We start from the raw sequence: 27,221 nt of genomic DNA on the forward strand, positions 1-27,221 counted from the left end.
AGTTCCTCCACTGGTAATATCTTGTATAACCATAGTACAGTATAAAAACTAGGAGTTTGACACTTGATGCAATCAACAGAACTTATGCAGATTTCACCAGTTTTACATGTACTCTTTTGTGTGTGTGTGTGTGGTTCTATGCAGTTTCATCACACGTGTAGATTCATGTAACCTGCACCACAATCAAGACAATTTTTCCATCTCCACAAAGATCCCTCCTGTTACTCTTTTATGCAACACACACACATGCACACGTGCACACAGTCCCTTACCTCTGGCAACCACTAATCTCCTCTTTTTCTCTAAGATTTTATCATTTCAAGATGTTATAAAGGGCTTCCCTGGTGGCGCAGTGGTTAAGAATCTGCCTGCCAATGCAGGGGACGTGGGTTCGAGCCCTGGTCCGGGAAGATCCCACATGCCGCGGAGCAACTAAGCCTGTGCGCCACAACTACTGAGCCTGCACTCTAGAGCCCACGAGCCACAACTACTGAAGCCCACGCGCCTCGAGCCCGTGCTCCACAGCAAGAGAAGCCACCGCAATGAGAAGCCCGCGCACCACAATGAAGAGTAACCCACAGCAACTAGAGAAAAGCCCGCGCGCAGCAACAAAGACCCAAGGCGGCCAAAAAAAAAAAAAAAAAAGATGTTATACAAATGGGAATCATATTGTTGATGAAAAATTAACCAATAGTCAATCTAAGAAAGAAATGGAAATTTTAACTTGAGCCAATCTGAGGATTATAACCCTAGAGACAGTCTCTTAGAGAGCTCTGAGGACTGTTCTGAAGAGGTAAGGGAGAGGCCAGTATATACGTGATTTTGACAAAGGGGGTACATGCAATCAAGCACACATCTTGATAGGTTACTGCTACGTACAAGGAAAAGACATCTTAGTTAATGGTTTTAGTGCTTTTGTAAGTATGGGAAGATGCAAGAATTCAGGTTCATAAAAAATTTCTCCTGAGAATATCTAACTTTCTGAGGGCCGGTTCTGCCCGTTTTCCCAGAGCACAGAGTGCCTCATCCTTACCTTTGTTCTGAATTCCATTCAGGGTGTCTTGTAGGTCAGCAACTGCAGTGGCTAATGATTTGATTCTTATAGAACTGGATGGTAGGCAACAGTCTTTATTTTGCAATCCCTTCCCTTTCAGGCTTAGTTTTGACCAAGATTTGGGAGGCATTTCCTGACCCATTTGCCCCAAGGCGCTAGGAATGCTCATCCCCAGGTCAGGGGAGGATTTTGTCGAGGGGTCACTCCATGTGCTGTTACTGGACTAGGCCCTGTTAACAGCAGCCAAAAGCTTGTGGACCACCTGTCTTACTGGTCTGTTATGGTCCAGGAAACAGTTCCCTCTTGTGGCTTCTTCCCAAATCTAGAGTTAACACTGTTACAATCATTGATCTTGTAGGACTATATGTTTGATCAATCCTTTCAAGTCACCTAATCATTGTTATTTTTATCTGAGACTCAGTCACACAATTGGTAATGCAATAACCAATAATCTTGTAAAAGAGGCAGAATGCAAGTAATATAACTGGTAACATTAATAAGGTCATAAGTAGGTATTTAAGCTAAGAATTTCCCTAAGGTGTGGCTCAGTATCTCCCCAGGTTGTTTTACCAGACTGCTCAGCACCAATCACTATCTTTAAAGGAATCGATGTATTGGCATTGGACGTAAGGCTTGTCTGCACGTACAAGGCTAGTGGTGGGTGATCGTGACCCCTTACAGTATTGAGGAAAGAATGCTATCTTCTAAGGAGTTGTGTGGCTGACACAGGAGGAGTAAATTAGATCTTCATGGCTGAGCTGGTATTACTGCCATTGGGGAGGTCTGGTTAATGTATAATGCAGATGCACAGAGCAAACTAGAGGGGAGGGAGGAGGCCCAAACAGGCAGAGAAAACGTTTTATGTTTACATTTTTCTTGTCTTGCCTCAAAATAGGAATTTTTATTTCATCAGTATAAATATAATCTTTTGAGATTGGCTTTTTCACTCAGCATCATTCGGCGGAGGCTCCCTCATGTCGTGTGCGTCGGGAGTTTGTCCCTTTTTATTGTTGCCGGATGATGTGTCCCAGTTTGCTTAAGCATTTAAGTTAGAGGGCATCTAGGTTGTTTCCTGTTTGGGTGTAAGGCTGCTGTGAACTGTCACATTCAGGTTTTTGTGTGAACCTACTCTTATTTCTCTGGGATGAATGTGCGAGAATGCAATTACTGGGTTGTACGGTAAGTTCGTGTTTCATTTTGTAAGAAGCTGCCTGACTGTTTTCCAGCAGCTGATCCATTTTCCATTCCCACCAGCCGTGGATGAGAGATCCAGTTTCCCTGCATCCTCACCAGCATTTGATGTTATCACTATATTTTCTATTTTAGCCACTGATAGATGTGTAGTGATATCTTACGGTGGTTTTGCCTTTCTCTCATGGCTAATGATGTTGAATATATTTTCAGGCGCTTGTTTGCCATTTGTATATCTTCTTTGGTGAAATGACTGTTTATCTCTTTTACCCATTTTCTAATTGGATTATTTGTTTTATTTTATTGTTGAGTTTTGAGAATTTTTATTTGTTATAGCTACAAGACCTTTGTTGCATAAGTGGTTTGCAGGTGTTTTCTTCCAGGCTATAGCTTCTCTTTTCATTTTCTTAGCAGAGTCTTTGCAGAACAAAAGTTTTAAATTTTGATTAAGTTCAATTTACTGATTTTTCCTTCTATGGATCATGCTTTGGAGATCATATCTAAGAATTTCCCCCTTATTCCTAGGTCCTGAAGCTTTTCTCCTAAAAGTTTTATAGTTTTATGTTTTACATTTAAGTCTGTGATCCATTTTCAGTTCATTGTATAAAACGGGATTTAGGTCTGGTTTTTTTTTGTTTGTTTTTTTTGTTTTTTGCCTTGGAGGTCCAGTGCTCCAACACCATTTGTTGAAAAGACTCTCCTTCCTCCACTGAATTTCTTCTTCAACCCTCTCAAAAATCAGTTGGGTATATTTGAATGGGATGGGTTCATGCCCGGGCTCTCTGTTCTGTTCCGTTAGTCTGTGTGTCTGTCCTTCCACCAGTACCTCACCGTCTTGATTACTGTAGCTACGTTGTAAGCCTTAACATCAGTAGAGTGATTCCTCCCACTTTATTATTCTTTTTGAAAATTGTTTTTAGGGATTCTAGGTCATTTGCATTTCCATATAAATTTTATTTTTATTTTTTTATACATCTTTATTGGAGTATAATTGCTTCACAATGCTGTGTTAGTTTCTGTTGTACAACAAAGTGAATCAGCCATATGCATACATATATCCTATGGAGGTTCCTTAAAAAAACTAAAATAGAACTACCATATGACCCAGCAATCCCACTACTGGGCATATACCCTGAGAAAACCATAATTCAAAAAGAGACATGTACCACAATGTTCATTGCAGGACTATTTACAATAGCCAGGTCATGCAAGCAATCTAAATGCCCGTCGACAGATGAATGGATAAAGAAGATGTGGCACATATGTACAATGGAATATTACTCAGCCATAAAGAGGAACGAAATTGAGTTATTTGTAATGAGGGGGATGGACCTAGAGACTGTCATACAGAGTGAAGTAAGTCAGAAAGAGAAAAACAAATACTGTATGCGAATGCATATATATGTAATCCATATAAATTTTAGAGTAAGCTTATCTATATCTACAAAAAGCCTTGTTCAGATTTTGATGGGAATTGCGTTATACCTACAGATCAATGTTTGGAGAATTATACTCTTTACTGAGTCTTCCAATCTGAACATGAATGTCCCTTCATTTTTTTACCTCTTCTCTGATTTCGTTCAGTCGCGTTCGGTAATTTTCAGCACACAGATACTGTATGTGTTTTGTTAGTTTTCTCCTAAGTATTTCATTATTCTGGGAGCAACTGTAAATGGTGTAATCACTTTTAATGCCTTTGTAAAATTTCATTTGGTGGATGTCATCATTTACTTAATTCTTCCACTGTTTGCTGGACATTTAAATTGTTTCTCATTTCTTCACTCTTATTAAAAAAAACATTGTAACAAACAGCTTTCCATATTCAGATTGTTTTGATAAAGTCTGAGGAGTGAGATCCCTGGGTCGGACGGTGTGAACGTGTGTGCCTCTTGGTGACCGTGGAATTTGTGTGTGAATAAAAGCAGGCTTCCTGCTCAGTGCCCACCAGTCTGCCCAGTTGTCCAGTAAGACCGATGGCTTTCTGTTCATAGTGGCATATATTTTTCCAAGACGTGGACTCAGTGGTTTTTAGATCCTTTCCTGCCTTGTGACTGATTACTCTCTGTCAAAATATAAAATTCTTTGTAGGGCACAATCATTGTTTTCCCAAACGCATGACCTCATCCTGCACACTTGCCCACATGTTAAATTGTGCTGCCATCATTCCACTCACCCAAGTGGCAGCTTATGATCCTTTTGCAAATTATTCCCATTTGCTAAGATGTTACCAGTTTGAATAATTCATCCTTATCTACACCCCACAGATTCTGCTTTGTCCGCCCTCATGCAGACCACAAACATGCCTGCTCATGAGAGGGGCACCAACATCACTTTTTTAAAAAAATAAATTTATTTATTTATTTATTTATTTATTTATATTTTTGGCTGCGTTGGGTCTTCATTGCTGCGTGCAGGCTTTCTCTAGTTGCGGCAAGCGGGGGCTACTCTTGGTTGTGGTGTGTGGGCTTCTCATTGCGGTGGCTTCTCTTGTTGCAGAGCACGGGCTCTAGGTGCACAGGCTTCAGTAGTTGTGGCACACGGGCCCAGTAGTTGTGGCTCACAGGCTCTAGAGCTCAGGCTCAGTAGTTGTGGCGCACGGGCTTAGATGCTCTGCGGCATGTGGGATCTTCCCGGACCAGGGCTCGAACCCGTGTCCCCTGCATTGGCAGGCGGATTCTTTGAGGAAGAAGTGATCTCTACTTTGAGGAAGGGCTATAAATATAGACATTCCAGCATAAGACTTTCCCAATCATAGCGATCAGTTTTAGTAACTGTTGCTGTGTGTTTGTTGCACCATTAAAAAAAGCCTGTTACTTTAGCAGTGTTTTCTTTGCAGAAACCAAATGGCCCTTCTCCACATAAGTGTTGCTTAGAGATGCCCAATCAGTGCCTGCTCACCGGACAGGAGGGTGGAGTGTACTGGTCTGCGGTACCCGAGTCAGGTGTCTTCAGATGACATCTGAGTGATTGGATGGATACAGCGCAGAGCTTTCGCTATAGTTTGGTGTTTACCCTTGAGTCACTGTTTATGCCTAGTGTGCCAGTGGGCGCTGGAAGATCTGTACTTTCGTTACAATCTGTACCTTTGACTTAAATGTTCCCATGCACAGATTTTCAGTGATGCTCTTCCCAGGAGAGCAAGAAAAACACAAACAATCCACTGGACTTTGAATTTTCACATTATCTTTGAGAATATTCTTGCCCTTTTGAACATTCCTACCTACCATCTGACGACCAGCTTCGAATGCAAAGAAATTCTTACGGATGGTTCTGGAGGACCTTTGGTTTCATACCTGAAGAGAAAAATAAATGAAACCTTTGTAATGATGCTGGTAGATGTTCTGCCGCTAATTACGTGTCCCTATGAGTCTGTCACCTTTTACTAGAGAAGGAGCACGAGCTGGCCTCATGCAATAGTGAGAATTGACGTCCAGCTGTCTGTACAGGTGGCTCAGCCCGTTTTTGTTGTGGAGAGAGCACAGTTGTGAGCGGGGAATGCTGGGCCTTCCGCTGACAATAGATGCAGAGACTTGGAACAGAAAACAGCCTGGCAGGAGGGACGCATCCCACGGACACAGAGTCCCTGACACCAGCTGACTCAGCATGTCCTTAGCTCTGTCAGAAACATCACAGTTATCAACAACTTGTTCTGATAGAGATATTTACCGAAATGTTGATTTTGAAAAAAAAAATTGGATATCAAGTCAGAAATATGTAAATAATTAAGTCTTGGAGATGATGATATTCAGATAAGTGAAATTTTCCCTTTTCTGGAAACAAACATGAAGCTGGCCCAGTCGATCTCACTGGGATGAGACTATAGTTACACCGATAGTGGGTGATCGTCGCGGAGGTTTTTCGTTTGGGAATTTCAAGCCCACGTTGTCAGCTTTTCTCAACTCTCGGTGCAGCCTCTCTCTCTTTCACACCACACATCTCAGATCCGAAGTAACAATGTTCTGAGTATGAGGACGGATGGGAAAGGGTGATAATTGCCTGTTCGGTGCACGGCAGGCAGGCAGCCTGGTATTTTATCACCCTCTTTACTCGGCACTATTTTTAATGTTGTACTAAAGAATAAAGACTTAGCCCCGTCAGCACACATCCCACTGCCCCAGGACAGACACTGTCCCCATACAGAGCTGTGTGTCCTGTAAGGAAGCTTCTCTGCGGCGGGACCTAGCGACATATGTTTCCATCCACAGTTTTGAGGCTCTTTGGCGATTCCTCAGTGCCTCTTGACAAATGCAGATAACGACTTCCTCATCCGTGTGCAAAGTGACTCTTTACAAAGCACATCCTTAAAGGTGGCTTTCCAGATGAGATGGAAATTGTCAATGGCCACATCTAGAACCTGCGCCTGAAACACCACACCCAGGTACCAGGGCCTCTGTCACTTCACAGCTCACGTTCCACAGAACGTTGCTTTCTCAGGGGGCTCAAGGATTGATGGAACTTACTAGAATTAACCCACCTGAGGGTCGTCGAGGTGTCAGAACCTGGGAGCCTGCAGCCCGTGTGCTTGTGGGGCGCCTGTGTCCTCCCCTCTCTGTGCAAGAGGCCCCTGCAGAAACGCTGTTCCATCTGCCTGCCACCGCTATAGTCACAGCTTCCAGGGCGTCCAATTTGCATAGACTGTGATTTATAAAAATACCAGCAGACCGAGAGGCTTTCAGAAGGATATGGAAGGGAAGATAATTTGATGGAACGACAGGCAATGAGGGCAAAGAAGGAAGCCGTGAGGGGTGGCACTTTCATTTAAAAACAGAGGGAAAAGTCCACCTTGCCTTTAATAACAAAACTAATAAAAGGGAGGTAGAGGGCAAAAGTCTGGATGGGAAGGAAAAGCCAGAGAATAAATATGAGACACGTCTTGGTTGTTTCTCCTCCCCTCTCCTCTGAGTTTCTTCAGTTCCCCCTGCTGTGATGTATGAGTCCCAAGTTCAGCCCAGTTCAGACCCTGAGGGGCTTCAGGAGCAGCTCAAGGTTTCTTTCTGAAGGTGGACACGCCTGGCTGGTTGTCCCTGCGTGTGAGTTACTGCCGTGACTGCCCTGGGGGCTGGATCACTTTCTTTGGTAAAAAAAGGGAAAACGCCATTCCAAGATGCATGAGAAAAGAGTGCCCTGCCTGCACTGCACGATCTGTCCCTCGGGGAGTGGCAGCATCCAGGCGGGCATTGCACCAGGTGGGTCTGCGGTTCAGGCCCTGGACCTCCCCCCCGCCCCCGCCCCGGTGGACCCCAGGCAGGGGCCACCGCTCCGTGCATCGTCCTTCTCCGGAATCTCAGAGCCGCTGCCTCCGGCCTCTGGTTTCCTCCAGCGTTTTCCTTTTTCGTTCCCTTGCTCCTGTGCCTTCACACAGGGTTTGTTCTTCTTCCGTGGGCCGTCCTTGTTCTGTCTAGAGGCCAGCAAGTGCCCGTAGCACCAGCTGGAGTCCCACTCTTCTTGGGGAAGTGTCGCCATCCTAAATGCCTTAGCTTATATTTAGCCCTTTGGAAACGGAGTGGAAACTTTCAGTAGAAATAGTTTCCCGAGGAACCGATTGGACCAGTGCAGCTGGCCCTGTAATTGCATCTCACATTTGCTCACGCCAGCGGGAGCAGACACATTGGCGGAGACGTGTGAAGGGCAATTTAAGGAGCAGAGAGGAGTCTGCAGTGCGTGAGCCACCGCGTCTCAGAAGCTTCCTCGGGCGGGTGGGAGAGGACGCCGCGCTGCCCGGAGCCTGCGTCCCGTCCGGGCGCCGGGAGGTCGGGATTCGCTTGCGGCTCGGCCCCTGGGTTCCCTTGGAGAAGCCACCGGACCTGCCTGGAAGGAGGAGGCTCCGTCTGGCTCCGGGTCTGAGGCTCACGCCTGGCCCTTCTGCCTTGTGTTATAACGTGTGCACAGCCGTCTCCTCGGGGGTCTTTGTAGTGAATGGCCTGTGTCGTTGATTCTGGACGCTTTACTGGGGTGGGGTGCGCCTCCCCGACGGACTTTTCAAGGGTCCCCTGTCTTCACTCCCTGGAAGAGACAGATGAGCTACTTGGCGACTTCTCTACACTTTCAAAGCATTTCTGAACTTTGTTCCTAGCAGTACGGTGGGCTAGCTGTGGTGAGCCCTCTTGCTAAAAACAATTGAAAGTATGGATAAGATATCTCTTTTAAACAGTTAAATGCATTGATGAGCTGGGAAGTGGTAGGAAACACCCAGAGGCCATGCCCCGGGTCAGAGCAGCTGACAGGGCAGAGGGCCAGCGACAAATGCCAGGTTTGCCCCGTAGCCCTCCCCCCTACCCGCATCGAGCGGAGGCCCCGGGAGGCTCCCGGCCCCTGAGGTCTCCCCGACTACACGCGCACTCAGGACCTCACCTGGGCTGAGCCTCACGTCTGGAGCTCTGGGGGCAGGTCCAGACCTGAGAGCTGCTGGCGTTCAGACGGTAGCACAAAGCCCCGAGGCAGGACTAGGTCCCGAGGGGGGATGACGGGGAGGAAGAGCCGGGGTCCAGGGGACGTTGGGAGACAGGGAGATAAGGAGACGGGAGAGAGGGGGGTGTCGGGAGCCCCGGGGGGCGTGATGTCCCGGAATCCAAGTGAGGGAAGTGTTTCGAGGAAGGCGGGGTGATGGATGGTGCCCAGTGCAGCGGACCCTGAGGTCTGACCCCTGGGTTGAGCCCCGTGGAGGGTTTTGATGACTTGACGAGGTGGAAAGAGTGGGTGGCAGTGGGTGTGAGAGAGGAGAAGAGGGAAGTGGGGCAGCGAGTGTGGAAATCCCTTCAAAGAGCTGGTGGGCGGCGGTGGGACCACGCAGTCCGTGTTTCCTGAGAAGGATGCGGACAGGACAGCCTGTTTGTGTGCTGCAGGGAACCACCCTGCAGGATGGGGAGTGGGGCTCCAGCTGAAGCCCCGTCCTTCGCAGAGATTCCAGGCTCCATAGACCCGCCCGGGGCCTGGAATCTGCATTTTTAACGAGTTCCCTGGTGGTCCTGATGCAGGGGTGCCACGGCCACAGCCTCTGGAACAAGATGTCATTCCCTGGCGAGGGCGCCCTGTTTCGGGGTCTAGAAGAGGGAGCCGTGGTGCCCTGATGGGAGATGCCTCAAGATGTCGGCCTCTGCTGACCTGAGCTCCCGGCGGGACCCCCGAAAGCCAGGCTGCAGTTCTCCAGCCACCGCTGCGTTAACAGTGCCCGGAGTGGGACGGGGTTAGCCTGGCAGGACTTGCTCGGAGCGAGTCAGAGTTTCGGTGATTTCCTTGTTCTTTTCTGCACTTTCACGAGTCACCTGTTTAATAACTTATTCTTTGCTCTTTCTGAGAAGTGATATCCTGCATGCAAATCAGTGATTTCTAGAATGACCTGTCCCCCTTTTTTGGAGACAAAGCTAACGCTTGCCCGATTTTTATTTTCTACGTCTTTGTCATTAATATTTCACAACTTTTTTTTTTTTAACCTCTTTATTGGGGTATAATTGCTTTACAATGGAGTGTTAGTTTCTGCTGTATAACAAAGTGAATCAGCTATACGTATACATATATTTCCATATCTCCTCCCACTTGCGTCTCCCTCCCACCCTCCCTATCCCACCCCTCTAGGTGGTCACAGAGCACCAAGCTTATCTCCCTGTGCTATGCGGCTGCTTCCCACTAGCTATCTATTTTGCATTTGGTAGCGTATATATGTCCATGCCACTCTCTCACTTCGTCCCAGCTTACCCTTCCCCCTCCCCGTGTCCTCAAGTCCATTCTCTACATCTGTGTCTTTATTCCTGTCCTGCCCCTAGGTTCATAAGAACCATTTTTTTCCCCTTTGATTCCATGTGTATGTGTTAGCATACAGTATTTGTTTTTCTCTTTCTGACTTACTTCACTCTGTACGACAGACTGTAGATCCATCCACCTCACTACAAATAACTCAATTTCGTTTCTTTTTATGGCTGAGTAATATTCCATTGTATATATGTGCCGCATCTTCTTTATCCATTCATCTGTCGATGGACACTTAGGTTGCTTCCATGTCCTGGCTATTGTAAATAGAGCTGCAGTGAATGTTGAATATTTCACAACTTTTAATCTGCGTTTACTTTTCATAAATATTCTCCCTTTAATGACATGAAAAGCGGATGATTCAGAACAGAGAAAATTACCTTCCCAGGTGACTTCGGTGCGGGCAGAGCACGGAGGGCACGCGACGGGTCCCCTCCGGCCATTTCCATCACTGTCCCTGGGTCTCTAATACCTGCGCAGGAATTTCCTCCATCTGTCAGAATTTCAACAGGGAGTCTAAAATTCACTGTCATAAATTATTTTGTCCTAGGTTGATGTCATTTCAACAATTCATTTCCCTAGTTTTTCCCTCTCGCGTTAGAACATTTTTGAAATCCTTGCTTACAGAGCAGGTGCCTGACCATGACACCAGGTTCTCCCCCCAGATTTCTCAAGTTATTTTAAAAAGTACTCTTTCATAGGAGTTATGCTACAAACCAAATTTTTAGTGCTATATGTAGAGGGAACAGACTTTATTTTCTTAAGGGAATGGCATTAAAATCCACATAGAATTCTAGAAAAAATGACCTGCCTCATAAAAGGGAAAAGGCATTCATTTCAAAATGAAGCATAGACACTATTTTGAATCTGGTTGCCCTTTAAGGCGATAGTCACAGGATGAGTCAGAAAACATCACTGTCCGGTCTGGAAACAGTTAGAGGCAGACAGGCCCGGGCATGTTCCCCCGCTCCCATCTGGGTGTTTCCTGTGCACACAGCAATCAGCACTGGATTCCAGACCTTTTCTCTTTTTTTAAAAAAAATTCTTGGGAAAGAGGAAAACAAAATATCTCAAGCCAGTTCAAGCCAAAATGTCACTCTAAATGCAGAACTCTAAAATCTAAAATGTGAAACTCTTGGTTCCTTTTTCTGTGGGTAGTTGAGAGTCTTTGCTGTTCAAGACCTTACTGATTTTAAATGAGACATTAGCTGCGTTGCAGCATTATCAGGGAGCAGCCTGAGGTTTTCACGCCATTCCCGAGGCGGAGGTTATGTGCTTTGAGTGCGTTTGCTGTAAATACTTGGACAGCAAGAATCTACACGAAATGAAATGTTAAGAGAGATCCGCTTCTAAGCCTTTGAGTCGAAATGTTCGGGCAGTGATGACTCGGGAAGGTGAATACTGACGCGTTGGTGGGATGCGCTGGGCTGGGGAGACCTGATGGCCTGGGTGCTGGGCTGCTTGTTCACAGGAGGGGTGAAGCGGGGCCCTGGGCGGGAATCCTGGGGTCCGGGGCACAGGCCCCTCCGGGGATGCTGCACTGCAGGAGCTGGGTCACCTGCCTGCCGAGGGGGGTACAGCAGGTTGAGTGACCTCATGCACCTCCCCACAGAAAAACACCTACTTTACAGTTTTTCCATTTCAAATAGCTGGTGGTGGATAGGTGGCATATCCCGTTACAGGTGAAGTAATACGTCTCTGGGGACGGGTAGTTCTCTGATGAGAATTTGTAGTGATTTCTGCCAGTGTTTTAATTTAAAGATCAAGGGCTTTTCTCTCCTACTGGGAAGGCTTCTGGACTGGCGGAAAATCCTATCTGACTGCTTCCTCGGAAGTATAATCTCTGGATGGCAATGAATCATTCTTCGCATTAGCTCTGGCAAAAATATAAGGGAGAGTAGAATAAGAAGAAGGAGAAGGAGAAAAAAAATCTGCATTTCACAAACGACTTCTGCCTATGGATCCTGTTGATAACCTTTTTGACCACAGCAGTGTAGACATTAAGACAGATTCTCAGGGGTTCGTTTTGTTCCATGGTTCCCACATTCCTCCCTGTCCAAAAGTTTGCCCAAACTGTTAAGAAGCAGAATGAATTTCACTGAGATATTGGTAAGACCACATGACACAACTCCATGGGGAAAAGAAACAGTTAAAGGCTCACAAACGGAATCATTGGTATAAATAAGCAAGTTGATTTTGTAAAGCTCTGTGGTGTCACAGCTTTAAACTCCTATCCTGAAAATCCATAACGTACCCGACTTTTTGTAACTTCAGAGGACGAATCCAGAGGAACCCCTTGATTTGTATTTTTGTCATTTTTCTCTTGCAGGAAGAAGGCATCGTGAAGGAGATTGACATCAGTCATCATGTGAAAGCAGGCTTTGAAAAGGCCGACCCTTCCCAGTTTGAACTGTTAAAAGTTTTGGGACAAGGGTCCTATGGAAAGGTAAGTTAGGTCCATGGTTCCCTCCAAGTGGGTGTCATTCCACTGGGTCTGGTCCCGCACGTCAGGGCGAAGCACTTGAATGTCTGGTGAAGGAGACGGCAGAGGTGCCCCCTGAGCCCAAGGGAGAGGTGGCCCCGAGCTGAGGGAATGAAAAGTACAGGCAGCGCCCACATGGTGGGTCCTGTGCTGGCTGGAGCTGGGGCCTCAGTTTGCCTGAAGCCCGTGACCGTGGAGCTGAGCTTAGGGACACCACACACCTTCCCTCTCCTGTAGCTTCCGTGGGCCTTTAGTGTATCACCGTGCTGGCTAGGGTCCTTGAACTTGAGCCATGCATCTTTGGAAGTGCATACCCCACAAGTATTTCTCAAAAAGAAAGAAAAAGTAGGAGAACAAGGAAGAAAGGAACAGAGAAGGCAGCGCCCTTCGGGACCGGTTCATGTGACCGTCACCAAGGAGTCAAGGAGGCTGGGACTGCAGGCTGGCTCCCCTCACCCTCCGTGTAAACTGTGCAGATATTTTCCTGTCCAAGCCTCAGTTTCCCCATATATGAAACGGACATAATGTGAACTACTTTCTATAATTATTCTATGGATTAAATAAGACATGACTCCTAGACGTCTAGCAATCGTCTACGATGAATCTGTGCACGAAGGAATTTTTCGTTTCCTTTCTTTTTCACCTTCAAATTAAAATGAAAACTGATTTCTCTCAGGAAATGAGAAATAGTTGTCTCTTTATATAGGGCCACATCCATATACAGCACGATCTCAATACATCTTTCACGAGGATAAGTGAATTATTCCAGGGCAGTGCTAATATCTCTACGTCCTTGGTGTAACTGTTAGAAATTATACAGACTTATGATTTCTAGAACATGAGGGCCTGAGGTAAACCATGAAGCCAGCCTTTCCTAGAGTTTAAGCAGAACAGAGTCCTGGCTTTTTAAAGTAACTATTTTTGTATGGTATGTGGACATTCACCAAATTTCCCCATTCTTCATAGGACTTTGTGCCAAGATGAAATCTGGCGCATGTCGATTTCATGTAGGATTAATAGTTTGTTAGTGATATTCTAGGTAATCTCTTACAGACCACGAAAATTTGATTGTTTGTGAAATCTCTCTTTTGGCATTCTTAAAAGGTAGAATGTCTTTTTATTTTATTTTTTCTTTTCCACACAATGTGGTACGGAACATGTGTTTATACTAATGTATCTACAGACATGTTCGTTTGAACCATATGAAATTACCAGTGTTCAAAGTGTTGTGGCCTCCAAAAATGGCTATTTCATATGGTTTATAAGGCATTTATGAAAGTAGGGAAATGAAGGTTTCAGGCTCTCAGGGTAAAAAACTGTTACTAAAACATAGAGGCAGGCCTATTTATGTGGTAATGGACTGTCTTCCCATTAATTAGAAATGTTGGAAAAAGATGAAGCGGTATAAGTCTTTCTCTAAGAACCATGACGTGGAAATAGGGACAAGCAAGGTGCCCCTTGCTCCCTTTCAGAGACGCTGCCCACAAGTTGTTTCTTGAGGACACGCGGGACCAGTGCAGCTGAATCACCTCTGTCCCCAGTGATGGAGATCGGGACCCACCTCGCAGGCGAGGCCCAGGGCTGCTGGGTGGGCGCTGGCTGACGCCCTGGCCTATTGCAGGACCCTGATTTCACTGAGCGCCCTCCCCCCAGGGTGTCTGGAAGCAGCAGAGATGGAAAATGCCTTCTGAGCTCAAGGAAAATGGATCTGAGCCTGTCCGTTCAAAACTCGACTGAACAAAAGCTACGTTGACGATGCCCTGCTCAGAGATCTGGGTGTTAAAAATGAAAGGAGAAAAGACTTTTTCCAATTCCCTGCAAATTTATTTTGATTAAAAAAAAAAATTCTTTGGGAAACAAGTGAAATCCTGGTGTTGGGCGGAATCCCCTTTGAATGACAAGCTTCGTTAACACTCCACACTTTTCCTTCCCAGCCATCATTGTATGAGGCATAAAAAAGTAAAGTTTAAAAGATTAATATCTTCTGATATTAATAAATAAAGAGATGAATTAAGAGATTAAAAGTAAAATAAGTAAGTGAAGAGAAATAAAAGGAAGAGGCAGTGGCAACTCCTACAGATGTTTAACCTCCATTAACTACTGACTCACGAGCTCAACCACTGCCTGTGTGTTGGGCCTGGTCACCGGGTCAGGACCGTCGCGGACACTGGAGGTGAGGTTCAGGGTTCCCGGTGGGCAAGGCTGCGGTGCCGACCCAGCAGGGCTCTGGAACGCTCCACCCAGAGGTCCCCTGGGAACGGTAGGCACTAGAGAACCACGATCACACATCTTATGTGTCCACACAGCACTATTTGTTATGAATGTTTTATAAAAGCCAAACTAACGACAAGAGGGGGAAATCCATATGTCCTACCGCCCATATTATTTTATTCTTCATCTCTAAATGGAAATCACGTGTCCTTATGCAGGAGTGTCTTCCTTTTGCTCAACGTAAGAGAGAAGAAGGGCACAACTACGTGTTTCTGTCCTGCAGGAAGCTCCTGTTAAACAGACGTCTCTTCTTGCAGAGACTCCAAAGGGCAGGGAGCTGGCGTGAACCTGGGCTCCGGGGTCACGTTCGCCCACCACCGGGTTCCTGCGTTCTTTCTCTCACCCCTTCAGTGACTGCAGCTGTTGGAGACACGGAAATGGATAAAATGCCACCAAGACCTCCTCGCTAATGCCTGCTGCTGGCCCCAGACTGCTCCTGGGAATCGTCCAAGTGACTCTATCCTCCGCCAGCACTCTTTACTCCCCTTTCCTCAGCCCCCGCTCTCCCCTTGTGCAGCTGGACAATTGATCATTCCTGGAAAGGAGCAAAGCTCAACCCCAAGGGGGGGCCCAGGCGTAGGGTTAGGGTCTCTCACAGGGATGTTTGAGGCTGGCGGCCTCAGGATTGTCCCCAGACGGGACCGCACAAGGGGCAGCGTGCACTGCCATCCCCACGCTCCGCCCTGCAGAGCCCAGGGAGCCAAGTAGCCCGTTTGCTGAAGGAATTTGCTGGGAATAACGGGGACAGTTTCTGGCCATTAGTAATTTGGTCAAACCATGATTATTTCAGTGATGGCCGGAGAGCAGGGGGTCGGTAGTGCTTGGGACCAGAGGAAGGCAGCCTACCCTTAACGGACAAGCAGGCAGTGGGAAAGCAGCGAAACACTTTGAGGAATGGGGCAGAGGGTGTCCGAGTGCTAAAATGCATGGTGCTGCCCAGATGTTCCCCGAGACCTTCAAGGAAGGTGGAGACAGAGCCTTTGCCCCCTCCCTGGCTCCTCACCTGCCCCTCGGTCTCCCCAGGCAGGTAAGGACCGGATTGTGATCCCACGTTCTGAGGTGGGATCAAGCCCCAATGAGAAACGTCCTTGCTCCCCCGTGACTAAGCGGTGGGGTTTGTAAGAACAGGTCTGTAAATGTCTTCCTCTGGGGGAAGGTTGGTACCCTGACGTCCTCTGGAAGCGCACGGCCGCCATCCACTTGGGTCGTGCGCTGGGAGGACACCGCAGACCAGTTGCCAGGCTCATGTGTTGAGGGGACGCTGCAGACCAGTTGCCAGGCTCGTGTGTTGAGGGGACGCTGCAGACCAGTTGCCAGGCTCGTGTGTTGAGGGGACGCTGCAGACCAGTTGCCAGGCTCTGGTTCTGAGACAGAGTTGAAAATCTCAGAGAATGAGGTAGTGATTTGGCTGATCGCGGTGATACAGGGAGACTAGGGCAGCTTCGGGTGACACGGCATCTGTCTCCACGTGTGCTCACGGAAGGGCTTTGCAGAGTCTCGGCTGAGCTTCTGAAGAAGCAACTCTAAAAATAAAACACGGGAGCACATGAAAAGTCCCCTGGGTTAAGTGTTAGAGATGCGGCAGCTGTCTTTGCCGAAATTGTCCAGTCGTTTGGGAACTTATCTCACTACATTAGAATGTGTTCCTGAATCACGTAAGGATGAAGAGGCGAGAGGTATGGGGTACCTCGGACGGGAGGGCTCTCCCGGGGCAGACAGAGGCAACCTCTTCACTCGTATTAAATCCACTTTTAAGTTGATGGTTACCGTATTTTGTTGTTTCTCTCGAAATGCGTTTGTCTCCTGTTGGGTGCTCTGCTTGCTGTAGGGCCGTTCCTGCTGCGTTTCTTGCAGGACCTGGCACATGGCAGGAGGCTGACAAATATTGGTAGTGTGGAATTTTTTTCCTGTTCTTTTTTTTTTTTTAAACATCTTTATTGAAGTATAATTGCTTTACAATGGTGTGTTAGTTTCTGCTTTATAACAAAGTGAATCAGTTATACATATACATATGTTCCCATATCTCTTCCCTCTTGCATCTCCCTCCCTCCCACCCTCCCTATCCCACCCCTCTAGGTGGTCACAAAGCACCGAGCTGATCTCCCTGTGCTATGCGGCTGCTTCCCACTAGCTAGCTATTTTACATTTGGTAGTGTATATATGTCCATGACACTCTCTCACCCTGTCACATCTCACCCCTCCCCCTCTCCATATCCTCAAGTCCATTCTCTAGTAGGTCTGTGTCTTTATTCCCGTCTTGCCACTAGGTTCTTCATGACCTTTTTTTTTTTTTTTTCTTAGATTCCATATATATGTGTTAGCATACTGTATTTCTTTTTCTCTTTCTGACTTACTTCACTCTGTATGACAGACTGTAACTCCATCCACCTCATTACAAATACCTCCATTTCATTTCTTTTTATGGCTGAGTAATATTCCATTGTATATATGTGCCACATCTTCTTTATCCATTCATCCGATGATGGACACCTAGGTTGCTTGCATGTCCTGGCTATTGTAAACAGAGCTGCAATTTCCTGTTCTTTTGAAAATAAAAGTAGAACTCCTTTTTTTTTTTTAATTAATTAATTTATTTATTTTATTTATTTTTGGCTGTGTTGGGTCGTCGTTTCTGTGTGAGGGCTTTCTCTAGTTGCGGCAAGCAGGGGCCACTCTTCATCGCCGTGCGCGGGCCTCTCACTATCGCGGCCTCTCTTGTTGCGGAGCACAGGCTCCAGTCGCGCAGGCTCAGTAGTTCTGGCTCACGGACCTAGTTGCTCCGCGGCATGTGGGATCTTCCCAGACCAGGGCTCGAACCCATGTCCCCTGCATTGGCAGGCAGATTCTCAACCACTGCGCCACCAGGGAAGCCCCTAGAACTCCTTTTTAAAACAGATGAATATAAATAGCCATTATTATCCATCATCTCATTTTTATTAATAAAACTTGAGTTGCAATAAAAGAAAAAAGGTTGATGTGAAGCGATCCGTGCAAGATGTGCATCCTTGAAACTAAACCATCATGGTCAGATGCCATGTGAACATGGCCTTCCGTGTGGACTTGAGTGGACAGTCTTCCCTACTTCTGAATCCACGCAGGTACCTCATATACATATTCACATGTGAGTTCCTACGGACCCCCCTTATATTGTGGGGAAGAGGCGGAGAGAGGAATGAAAAGGGGGACAGAAAAGACCGACTCTGGATATTCCAAAGGCTCGACCTTCTGAGCACACATTCTTCATACACCTGTCCTCATTTTTCTCCGTTGTCCCCTCGTTTTGGAAGAGGGGTTTTACTCTTGTCACTAGTGTTCCGATGACGAATGCCTCGTCTTGGGGCTAATGAGTCGTCTTCACTGCAGTACGGTGGGTAGATCACTCTGTCCCACAGCCCCTGTGGGTTTGAACACGATCCGTGGCGACTGCATGCAGTCAAGCTCCAAACACACACGCGGGCAGCACCTGTGCCTTCTGGACACACGTGTCGTCTGCACCCGCGTCTCTGTCATGACAGCAGATTTTTGTATCTATTGGTAAATACTGTTAGGAAAAGCAAATACTGTTGTTTCATCTGCGTGGAAGGTGTTTTGTTCGTAACGGATACCCCAGGTTGGTTGGTTGGTTTTTTACGAATTTTGTTCAACAACTATGAATATGACTTTTAAGTTCAGCCTCTCAGACAATTGTCTTTTCCTCCACGATACACGTCAAAATGTATCCCAGCAGATGTTGTGTCCACATGAGATTATGTAAGAGCCATTTAGAAACCAACTCCATTCATAAACTTAAGCTAGTCAAAGCTAAAATTTGGGTGAAGAAAGCTCAAAATAAGAGAGCCTAGCTCATCTTGAGAGTCAGAGAGTGTCCTGTGTGGTTGGCAGTGACTCTCAGGTTGGCCTTCGTCTTGGGGATTTACAGGGCATATTTACAATAAACCAAATGACCTCCTTGAAAACTTCTGAATAGTGTTTGTTTTTCTAAACAGCTGGTCTTTTTTTAAAAGGAGGGTGCTATTCCCTCTGATATAAAATGTTTCGTAGAAAGTGAGTGGTGCCGAAAACAAATGTGATTCTTCATATGAGCACGTAACATGGCTCCTCACAGGGTTGTAATAAATTAGATGAACTTTTCCTGACATCCCAGATGTTGGAGAAGATTTTACATTTAGGTTTTCCTACAGTGTATTTATTTTATTGGAGTTTCCTAAACTCCCTGTGTATCCCTGTGTCAAATCAAATAAGGAAAATGAATTTACAGTTATATCAACTGCAGGTGTTCTGTGTTCTCTTTCTCAGGTGTTCCTGGTGAGGAAGGTCAAGGGGTCGGATGCTGGGCAGCTCTACGCAATGAAGGTTCTTAAAAAGGCCACCTTGAAAGGTGAGAGGTCACAGAGGGGGAGACACGTAACTGTGGTTTATCCTCTGCTTGTTATTGGGGGAAATAGACATTCTGTTTAGTGCTGCATGATTTCTGTATGTCGACATGTTACTCTCTGATTGATAATACACAATACAAGCATGTCCCTGAATATTTAACATAGCCCTGCAAAATTTCCACAGTCTTCAGAGGGAAAGCCATATTGTGTAAATACCATCCTCCACATATGCTCTGCTGTAACGTACCATTTGGGGAAAAGAGCATTGAGGAGGAAAGCAAAAGCAGGTTGTTTCGGCTGTATTGGGCAACAAATCAGCCTAAATTCGTCCTTCAGACTGGATTGCTCAGTTTTAAACAAAATGTGATTCACGGCTGTATTATTTCCCTTTCTGCCCCCGGACTGGGTTTTAGAAATTCAGTCCAACACCTGATTCCCTGCTTCTATACTCCTCCCCTCCAGAAAAGTATACGCACATAACGCAGGTCAAGGTAAGCTATTATCTAAAATCTCTGTTCTAAGCTCAGGGTCATTTAGCCAGCAATACGTACAGCTGAACACCAACTACGTCTGCTCTGACCACCTCCTGTTCACCCATCGGTGAGGGAGGGATCCCTGTCCTGAATAGTGCTAGAGGCTGGGCACACAACACCTGGCCTGGGCAGGTGAGATGACAGAGTTTGTCAGTCACCGACACTCATCACTGGGGAGGAGGGCGCTGCACACCATGCTGGGCCACGAGGGGCTGCACAGGAACAGAGTGAGTTGCAGGCTTTGTAGTAACAAGAGGGTGGGGTGGCCCCTGGTTCCAGGGAAGATGTGATGGGCTTGTTTGAATAGTTCTGTGGGCTGGCAGGGAACTGAACGTGTTAGGTTAAAGACCAGATGGGGTACAGCTGGTCTGGCTTATAGGGAACCAGCGGGGTGGGGAGCCTTTCCTGCTAGGTGGGGGGCATATCTGTCAAGGGCAGGGGAACTCGTGGTTAAGCCTTTGGGGCCCATGAAACTCAGAGATGTCAAGGCAGCTCTTGAATTTTTAGGTCTTATATCACAACGTCCTCAGCACCTGCATGCAGGGGACCGTACAAAAATATGTCATTCTCTGCCTTCAAGTCACTTACTGTCTAGCTGGTAAATAAGATATATTTTGAACCACATAGAACCAATAATATAGAACAATAAATGCATAGACCAAATATATATAGACCTAAACATTTGAGATACAAAGGAAGAAAAGAGTTCTTCCACATGAGGCCATTCAAAAAGGATTTAGAAGGTGAGCGAGACAATTCTTAAAGGATGGGTAAATATTTCTATAGAAAACAGCAATCACGTTGACATTGTCAGCACAACCCATGAAAGAAAATACAAAAACTGCCCACTTTGGCCAGACTGGAGCCTGCATCAGAATCACCTATGTGTGTTTGGGGAAAGTTGTTAAAAATAGATCCCAAGGCCCCACTTCTGACCTACTGGATTGTAATCTCTTGGGGCAGAGCCTAGAATTTGAGTTTTCTAACAAACTGTCCCAGTAATTCTTCTGTACACAAAAGTTTTGGGTTCTATGATATAGTTTTGGTTTTATAGTTTATTGTTGACACTGGAGATTTTAATTCAACAACATAATTTAAACCGTGCTATTTATAGTGAACGTTTTTTTATTGTCGCTATAATAATATTTCTAAAATTGTTTTTCGATTGATCGTGGCCGAATAGTCCAGGATCCTCATAATAATATAATTTTAAAGAATTGTTCGTTAAAAGATGCATAGGAAACAAAGCAGGTTTTGACTTTCTGGCCCCAACTTTGAATAAAATAATCTCTTCACTAAACAGTAGTTCCATAGAAATAGAAAATCAAATTAAACATTTGTTAGTTCAGGATCATCGGACTGTCTAAACAAGTGAGCAGCTTCTCTGGCACTACCTCAAAAGTTAAATAGAGTTACCATATGACCCAACTATTCTAGCCTAGGTATATAACCAAGAGAAGCGGAAACATACATCTACACAAAAACTTGTACATGAATGTTCATAGCAGCACTAGCTAATTCACAGTAGCCAAAAAGTGGAAAAACCCCAAATATCCATGAACTCATGGATAAAGTATGGTACATCCATGCAGTGGAATATTATTTGACAATAAAAAGAAATGAAATACTGATGCATGCCACAGCCTGGAGGAACCTTGAAAACATTATGCTGGGTAAAAAGAAGCCAGTCACAAAGTATCCCATATTGTAGGACTCCATTTATGCGAACATCCAGAAGAGGCGAATCCACAGAGACAGAAAGTAGATTAGTGGTTGCCGGGGCCTGGGGGGTTAGGGAGACAGGGTGTGGCTTAATGACTATGGGGTTTATTTTGGGGGTGATGAAAATGTTTTATAATTGACTGTGGTGATGGTTGCACAACTCTGAATATTCCAAAAACCATCGAATTGTGTACTTTGGGTGGATTGAGTGGTACATGAATTATATCTTGGTAAAGCTGTTATTTTTAAAATGAACAGCTGGTACGTAACATGGCCATTTGCTAAAACCCACTCTTTCATCCTCAAAGCATGGAGGTTTACTCTCTCAGACACAGAGCGGGCAGCTCCCTGTGGTTGAAGATGAGGGCAGGTCGAAGCAGAGGCCATGTCACTTCATCCTCTGACCAGATGGTTCCTGGTGATCCCCCGCCCATCTCACCTTCCATCAGCACATCTGATAACCTCACCAGCACGTGCTCAGTGCCCTTAAATTGCTCCCTTTCTCCTCGAGTTGTAACTGTTCCTTCTTTCCCATCAAATACCATCTCACCCTCTCCTGCCCCCAAAGGAGGAAGAGGGAGAAGTGGGAGAGAAATTGGAACCGTGGGGCAACTTGTGTGTTCACCCTGCTCTGGAGGCGTGAGGTAGAACCAGGAGCTGGGCCGGCGCTGTCCTTGTTCAGCCCGTCCAGCAGCCTCAGCCTTGACCTCTTAGCGTGTGTGCAGACACGCATCTCGGTGATCTCAGCTTCCACGGGAACGCAAGTCTCCACGTTTGTTTATGATCCGATCCAGTGTGTCCTTGAGAAAGTGCTCCTGATACAAGGTTACATGGATTAGGCAGGATATAAAACTGTGTTACAGAACGATAGTGATGTTGTTAAATGCATGCATGCCTCCATGTGTACAGGTAGATGCCTGTGTGTGTACAAATATTGAATATATGTCATGCTCATAGGAAATATGCCAAAACGAAAACACTCATAGGATTATTGGGAGCTTTTATTTTCTTCTCTGTGTTCTGTATTTCAACTTTTCAACAAAAATAGAACATGTTTGACTTTGTATAATATAAAGTTTTTTGTGTAATATTCCAGAACAATACGCTTGACTATGTAAAATCATTTTTACGTTGTGAGAATGAGCCATATAAGCATAAAACTTACAAGCATAAAGTCAGAAAAACTTCCCACTTCCTAGTGCTCCTTTAAAAGCCAGCTTTTGAACCAAACGTTATTTTATATCATCTACTATTTTAGCTTTTCAAAATGGTCCATCACTAAAGAATAGATTTTTTCCCCAGAAGTGCAATCAGAACTTATTTTCCTAAGAGAAAATATAGAAGTTTTACAAAACAGTCCTTTGTGTGAGGTGGTGCTTGGACCCATGATAGGAGGACCAAGTACGTCCAGCACGGAGGCCAGGTCTCTGAGCCACCGAGGGGGCTTCTGAGCTTTCTAGACCTTCCTTTCTCCTCACTTGTGAAAGAAGCCGGTTGTTTAGATTTGTTTTGGCTCCAACACCTCTGCATTCTGTTAGCCTGAGAGATTCGAATATTCGTAAGCCATTCTCCATCCTCAAAGCATCACCAGTTTGCAGGCTCATTAGTGAATCAGAAGAACGGGTTAGAAAAGAAATGTGGGTGAGAGTGGCGCCCTCCAGGAGTGCAGACCAGGAACTTCAATAGTGAAATTATTTTGAAAAGGGGAAAACGGAGAGGGGGGGCGGAGGACTCATGGCAATGACTGCAAACCTCCGGATTGTTTCTCAGAAACGCGGATGGCTGTCCAGTGTACACAAGGGAGTGTCGTCGTCATTTGGATTCCAAATAACTTGGCAAACGGATAATGGTCTCTGACAGCTCTGTTTCACCCTTAAATGGGTTTGGAGGGGTCAGGCGCCTGCCCCCGCCTTTCTTTAAAGAGGTGGCACGCCATTTCTACGGAAAATGCCAACTGCTGAAGCATCTGGCAGTGTGACGAGCAGGGGGGCGTGAGCCGCCCCCAGCCTAACCCGCAGCCCCCCTCACGTGCATGGATGGTGCTGCTTGTACCCCCTGTCGCTGAAGGACCCTTTCAAAGTGTTCAATGTCTCTAATTGACAAAGTTTCTGTATTCGTGACTCAACACTGAATTATCGCAGGCGACAGTTCTACGTAACGAATTCCAAACATAATGAGTTCCAAAGGGTGACGCCCCACTTTGCGTTGTAGAGGAATTTGGTTTAAAAGACTGTCAGCATATTCCCAAGCGTGAGACCACAAGTGAAGCAAGGCTGGTCTCCATCCCCCGTTTAGTGAGCTGGCAAGTGGGGACTGTCACCCACGTTAATAAGGTGGTTCCCAGCCTTGGCCACAAGCTGGAATAGCCTGCAGGACTTTCACAAAATGCTGGGGTCACTTCAGGTCAACTCCTCGAATCCCTGGCCTGGATGTGGTCTGGGCATGAGAATCCAGGTGTCTCTAGGGTACTGCCAGCAAGAGGACCCCGATGCAGTGGCTGGGAGCATAGACACTGGACCCTGGGACCCCATCCGGCTTAGACTCCGCTGGCTGTGTCACCTTGGGGAACCTCTCCTGGCCTCTGTTTCCTCCTACTTAAATGAGATGATGTCAGTAATGGTACCTGCCTCACAGCATTGTTGATGTGACGATTAAATCCGTCAATGCACGTGAGGTGCTGCTGGCACAAGGTTCGCTGTCAGCTGTATTCATTTCTGGTCCTTTTCTCCATGAAAACTGGCGTTAGAGGTGGGTTAGGACTCTTCTGGTCTAGGTTTGGCTTAGGTCTGATTAAGTGGGGGACGGGGGGGACGGTGAGGAGGAGGGTTGAGCGTTAATTACCGTCTGGTTAGAAAGACTTACGTCTCGGTTCAGCCCTGGTTCCTCCAGCTACGTGAAGAGACTGTGATCGTATTAGTTACCAAGGGTGCCTGGCACCTGCTGGGGACCACAGACATCCACCCCAGGATGGCTCCTTGTGTAGAATTCTCATTTCAGTGAGGATTGAAACACCTCTCCACAATGTGGAGAGAGCTTCTATATGAAATATGTCTTTGCAATGAAAATTTTCTGGTAGGACTTCATCTGTGTTCTCATGCCTAACTAATTTTTCAGCCGTTTTCCTTATAAGTCAACTTTCTAAGCCCAAAGGTAATACATGCTCCTTGCTTTGAAGGAAGGAAGTTGTGTCCTGTTGATTCTAAAGGAGGAAAATATTATTCTGGCAAAATCTCTTTGTTTAGTAAGTAACTAATAGACCGTTACGGTCACTTCACGGGTGTTTCTGGCCAGCTGTGTGTGGGTTACTGCCAGAGCCTGGCTGGGAGAGAAGACGGAAATGGTCCCGAACGGTGCTTTCTGAACCTGTCGGATTGTCCTTTGGAGCCCAGTTTCTGTCACTCCTCTATCCTTTCTTTAAGTAGAGCTCTGATTCCATCACTCGAATGTCAGCAGATACTGGAGGGAATGTGGGAGTGTGTGGGGTGACCAGGACAGAAATGCATGGATTACATTCATGCTGATTACAACATTTTGAAATAGCCCCTGGTCAGAGTTAGCCTGGTTGGTTTCAAACCTCAGAATGTGGTTTCCAGCACCATTTTATTTCCTTTTCTCTTACACCAAGATGCTTTGTTTTAAAAACAATGACTTAGAAACTAAGCTTTAATCAGTGCCTTAGTTTGAACAGCTGTTATTTCCATGCTAATTCATTTATGTCATTTGATTCACATTTGGATGATTACAAATTCCTAGAGGGACAGGTAAGGCAAATTCCAAGCACACGTTTTAAGTGCCCTTATTGGTATTGTTATCCTCATTTTACAAATGAGGAAACTGAGTCACAATGCAGTGAAGCCGCGCACTCAGAATCACATGATTTGGAGGTGGCAGGGTCTCTATCCCGTGTTCCTCCCCTCCCAGGAGGGGGGCACCTGGGACCAGCCGTGCCCCCCACCCCCAGGGCATCGTTTCCTCAGGAAGCCTCATCCAGCTGTCCCTGGGGTAGTTACTATTCAGGGGAGCTCTTTTCCCAGTAGATGATCTAAGACAAAAAGTAACATGTAAACATCATCCTTATGTAATAGCTCTCTGGTTTGTTGTAATACACTGCCTGTGTGCCTCGGCATCCTTTATATGTTCATTTCTACCAGAATTGCATTTCTTACATTGTAGAGAAAAAGTAGGAAATAGATTTTTTTTTCACTACTTGCATCTTTAATGCCTGTAAATATGAAAGCATAATGGGCTGAAGATTTACCCACCGAAGGATTCTCTGGTAAAGGAGTTAGTTAAGTAACCATGTCAGTCTTGGTTTAAGTAATCTAGTATAGAGACAAATCTTGGGGAATTGTGCCTGATGTGAACATCAATGTGGCTAACGTTTTAATTTTCATCATTCATGGTTTTCTTCCTTTTTTCTCTGAAGTGGTGAGCAGTACAAGTTTTGGTCACCAAATGTTTAGCAACACAGCTTCCCACGGGAGGCCCCTCTTTGCTATGAATTAGACCTTTGAAGGTTAAAAGATACTGTGTGAAGGTGGATTTTTATTCTGCATCCAGGAGACTGCTCGGCATATAACTGCAGACCTGGCAGGTTTTTGTGGACAGAGGCAGGAGGCGGTAAGTGTGGTCACTCAGCTGGGCAGAGCCTGAGTTCTTCACCAGCCTGGTGTCCGGCTCCCGTTAAAAGGCTCAGGCCTCCCCGTGGCCGCGGCCGCCTGCAGATGCACGGCTGTGTGCAGCGCGTGCGGTCCCGTGCCCCCCGGTCCCTGAGGGATGTCGCAGCCCCGTCCACAGCGACCCCGGGCTTTTCTAAGGTGTACCTCCTACCTGGCCATCTCTCATCTTCACCGTGACCTATAGGACTTGTTTTTATCTCACGCTTCATTTTCTTTTCAAATACAGTCTCTATATAGTAGAATATAATGTAATGTAACGTAATGTAACATGATATGACATGATATATAATGTAGTGTAAAAGTAACGTGTATTGATGGAGGTCATTTAAAAACAGGCAAATACAGGCAATGGTGTCCAACTCTAACGAGAGGATTTCGGTCCCAGCCTCGTTGCAGATGGAGCTCTCCTAAGTAAATCCATCCTCCAAAGTAGGTTAATTATTCTTACCAGGGATTCTTATGCAGCTTGCAGTTGCCAGGTACTTCCAGATCAGTTTCATGAGCATTTCCCAACTGGCTCTATGAGATCGTATGGACCATTTTTCAGGGAGTTTTGGTGACTCGCAGAGGGTGGGGCTGCAGGAACTCCGAGGAGGCCTCAAGGCTCAAATCCGCTCAGGGTGCCAAGTCGTCGGCTGGCTGGCAAAAGGGACCTACGTGCATTTTGGTTTGTCACTTGCCAGAGACTTCAAAGGGCTACGGATGTTGAGACCTTTTGTTAGGGCACAAGGGGCATTAGCCAACTTTTTAACTCCAGAAGTCCAGAAGAGGCCAAGTGGTCGAGGAAAGAAAATCAACAGGGTAGCATGCCCTGCACCTTCAGTTCCATGGGAGCACCTGGGAGCAGGTGCCCCTGAAGTTGTCTGATGGAGAGGGGGGCGTGGAAGCCTTGAGGACATGGGCCCGATCCGAAAAATGTTGGGGGGGGGTTCCAGAAAGCAGCTCTGGTTTTGTGTTGTGTGTCACGTCCAGCAGGGTAATCCCACAGTGTGCTTCATCCTCTACTTCCCTGGGAAGGAAACTGTGCCTTTCAGGTAGGACGAATTTACAGGCGCTCCCACCTTCATGTCAGCCCCAGGGCCAGCCCCAGTGCCAGCCCCGGGCCCGGAAGGCTGAAGGACACGTGAAGGTCACAGCTGGCACCGGGAGCTGCAGGTTACCATACAGAGC

The 27,221-nt window shown here is 46.3% G+C and overlaps 1 protein-coding gene across 2 annotated transcripts in view; it reads left to right on the forward strand.

The window, feature by feature from the left end:
* The window catches only part of RPS6KA2 (ribosomal protein S6 kinase A2), a 296,626-nt gene that overhangs the window by 194,940 nt on the left and 74,465 nt on the right, over positions 1 to 27,221 (forward strand). For both annotated transcript variants that reach the window (XM_061207550.1, XM_061207549.1), the window contains exons 2-3: positions 12,318 to 12,434; positions 19,038 to 19,119. In XM_061207550.1, the coding sequence (XP_061063533.1) occupies positions 12,318 to 12,434; positions 19,038 to 19,119 (199 nt within the window). The remainder of the gene's footprint in view (positions 1 to 12,317; positions 12,435 to 19,037; positions 19,120 to 27,221) is intronic.

The sequence above is a fragment of the Eubalaena glacialis genome, chromosome 12 (assembly GCF_028564815.1).
Source record: "Eubalaena glacialis isolate mEubGla1 chromosome 12, mEubGla1.1.hap2.+ XY, whole genome shotgun sequence".
Taxonomy (NCBI): Eukaryota; Metazoa; Chordata; class Mammalia; order Artiodactyla; family Balaenidae; genus Eubalaena; species Eubalaena glacialis.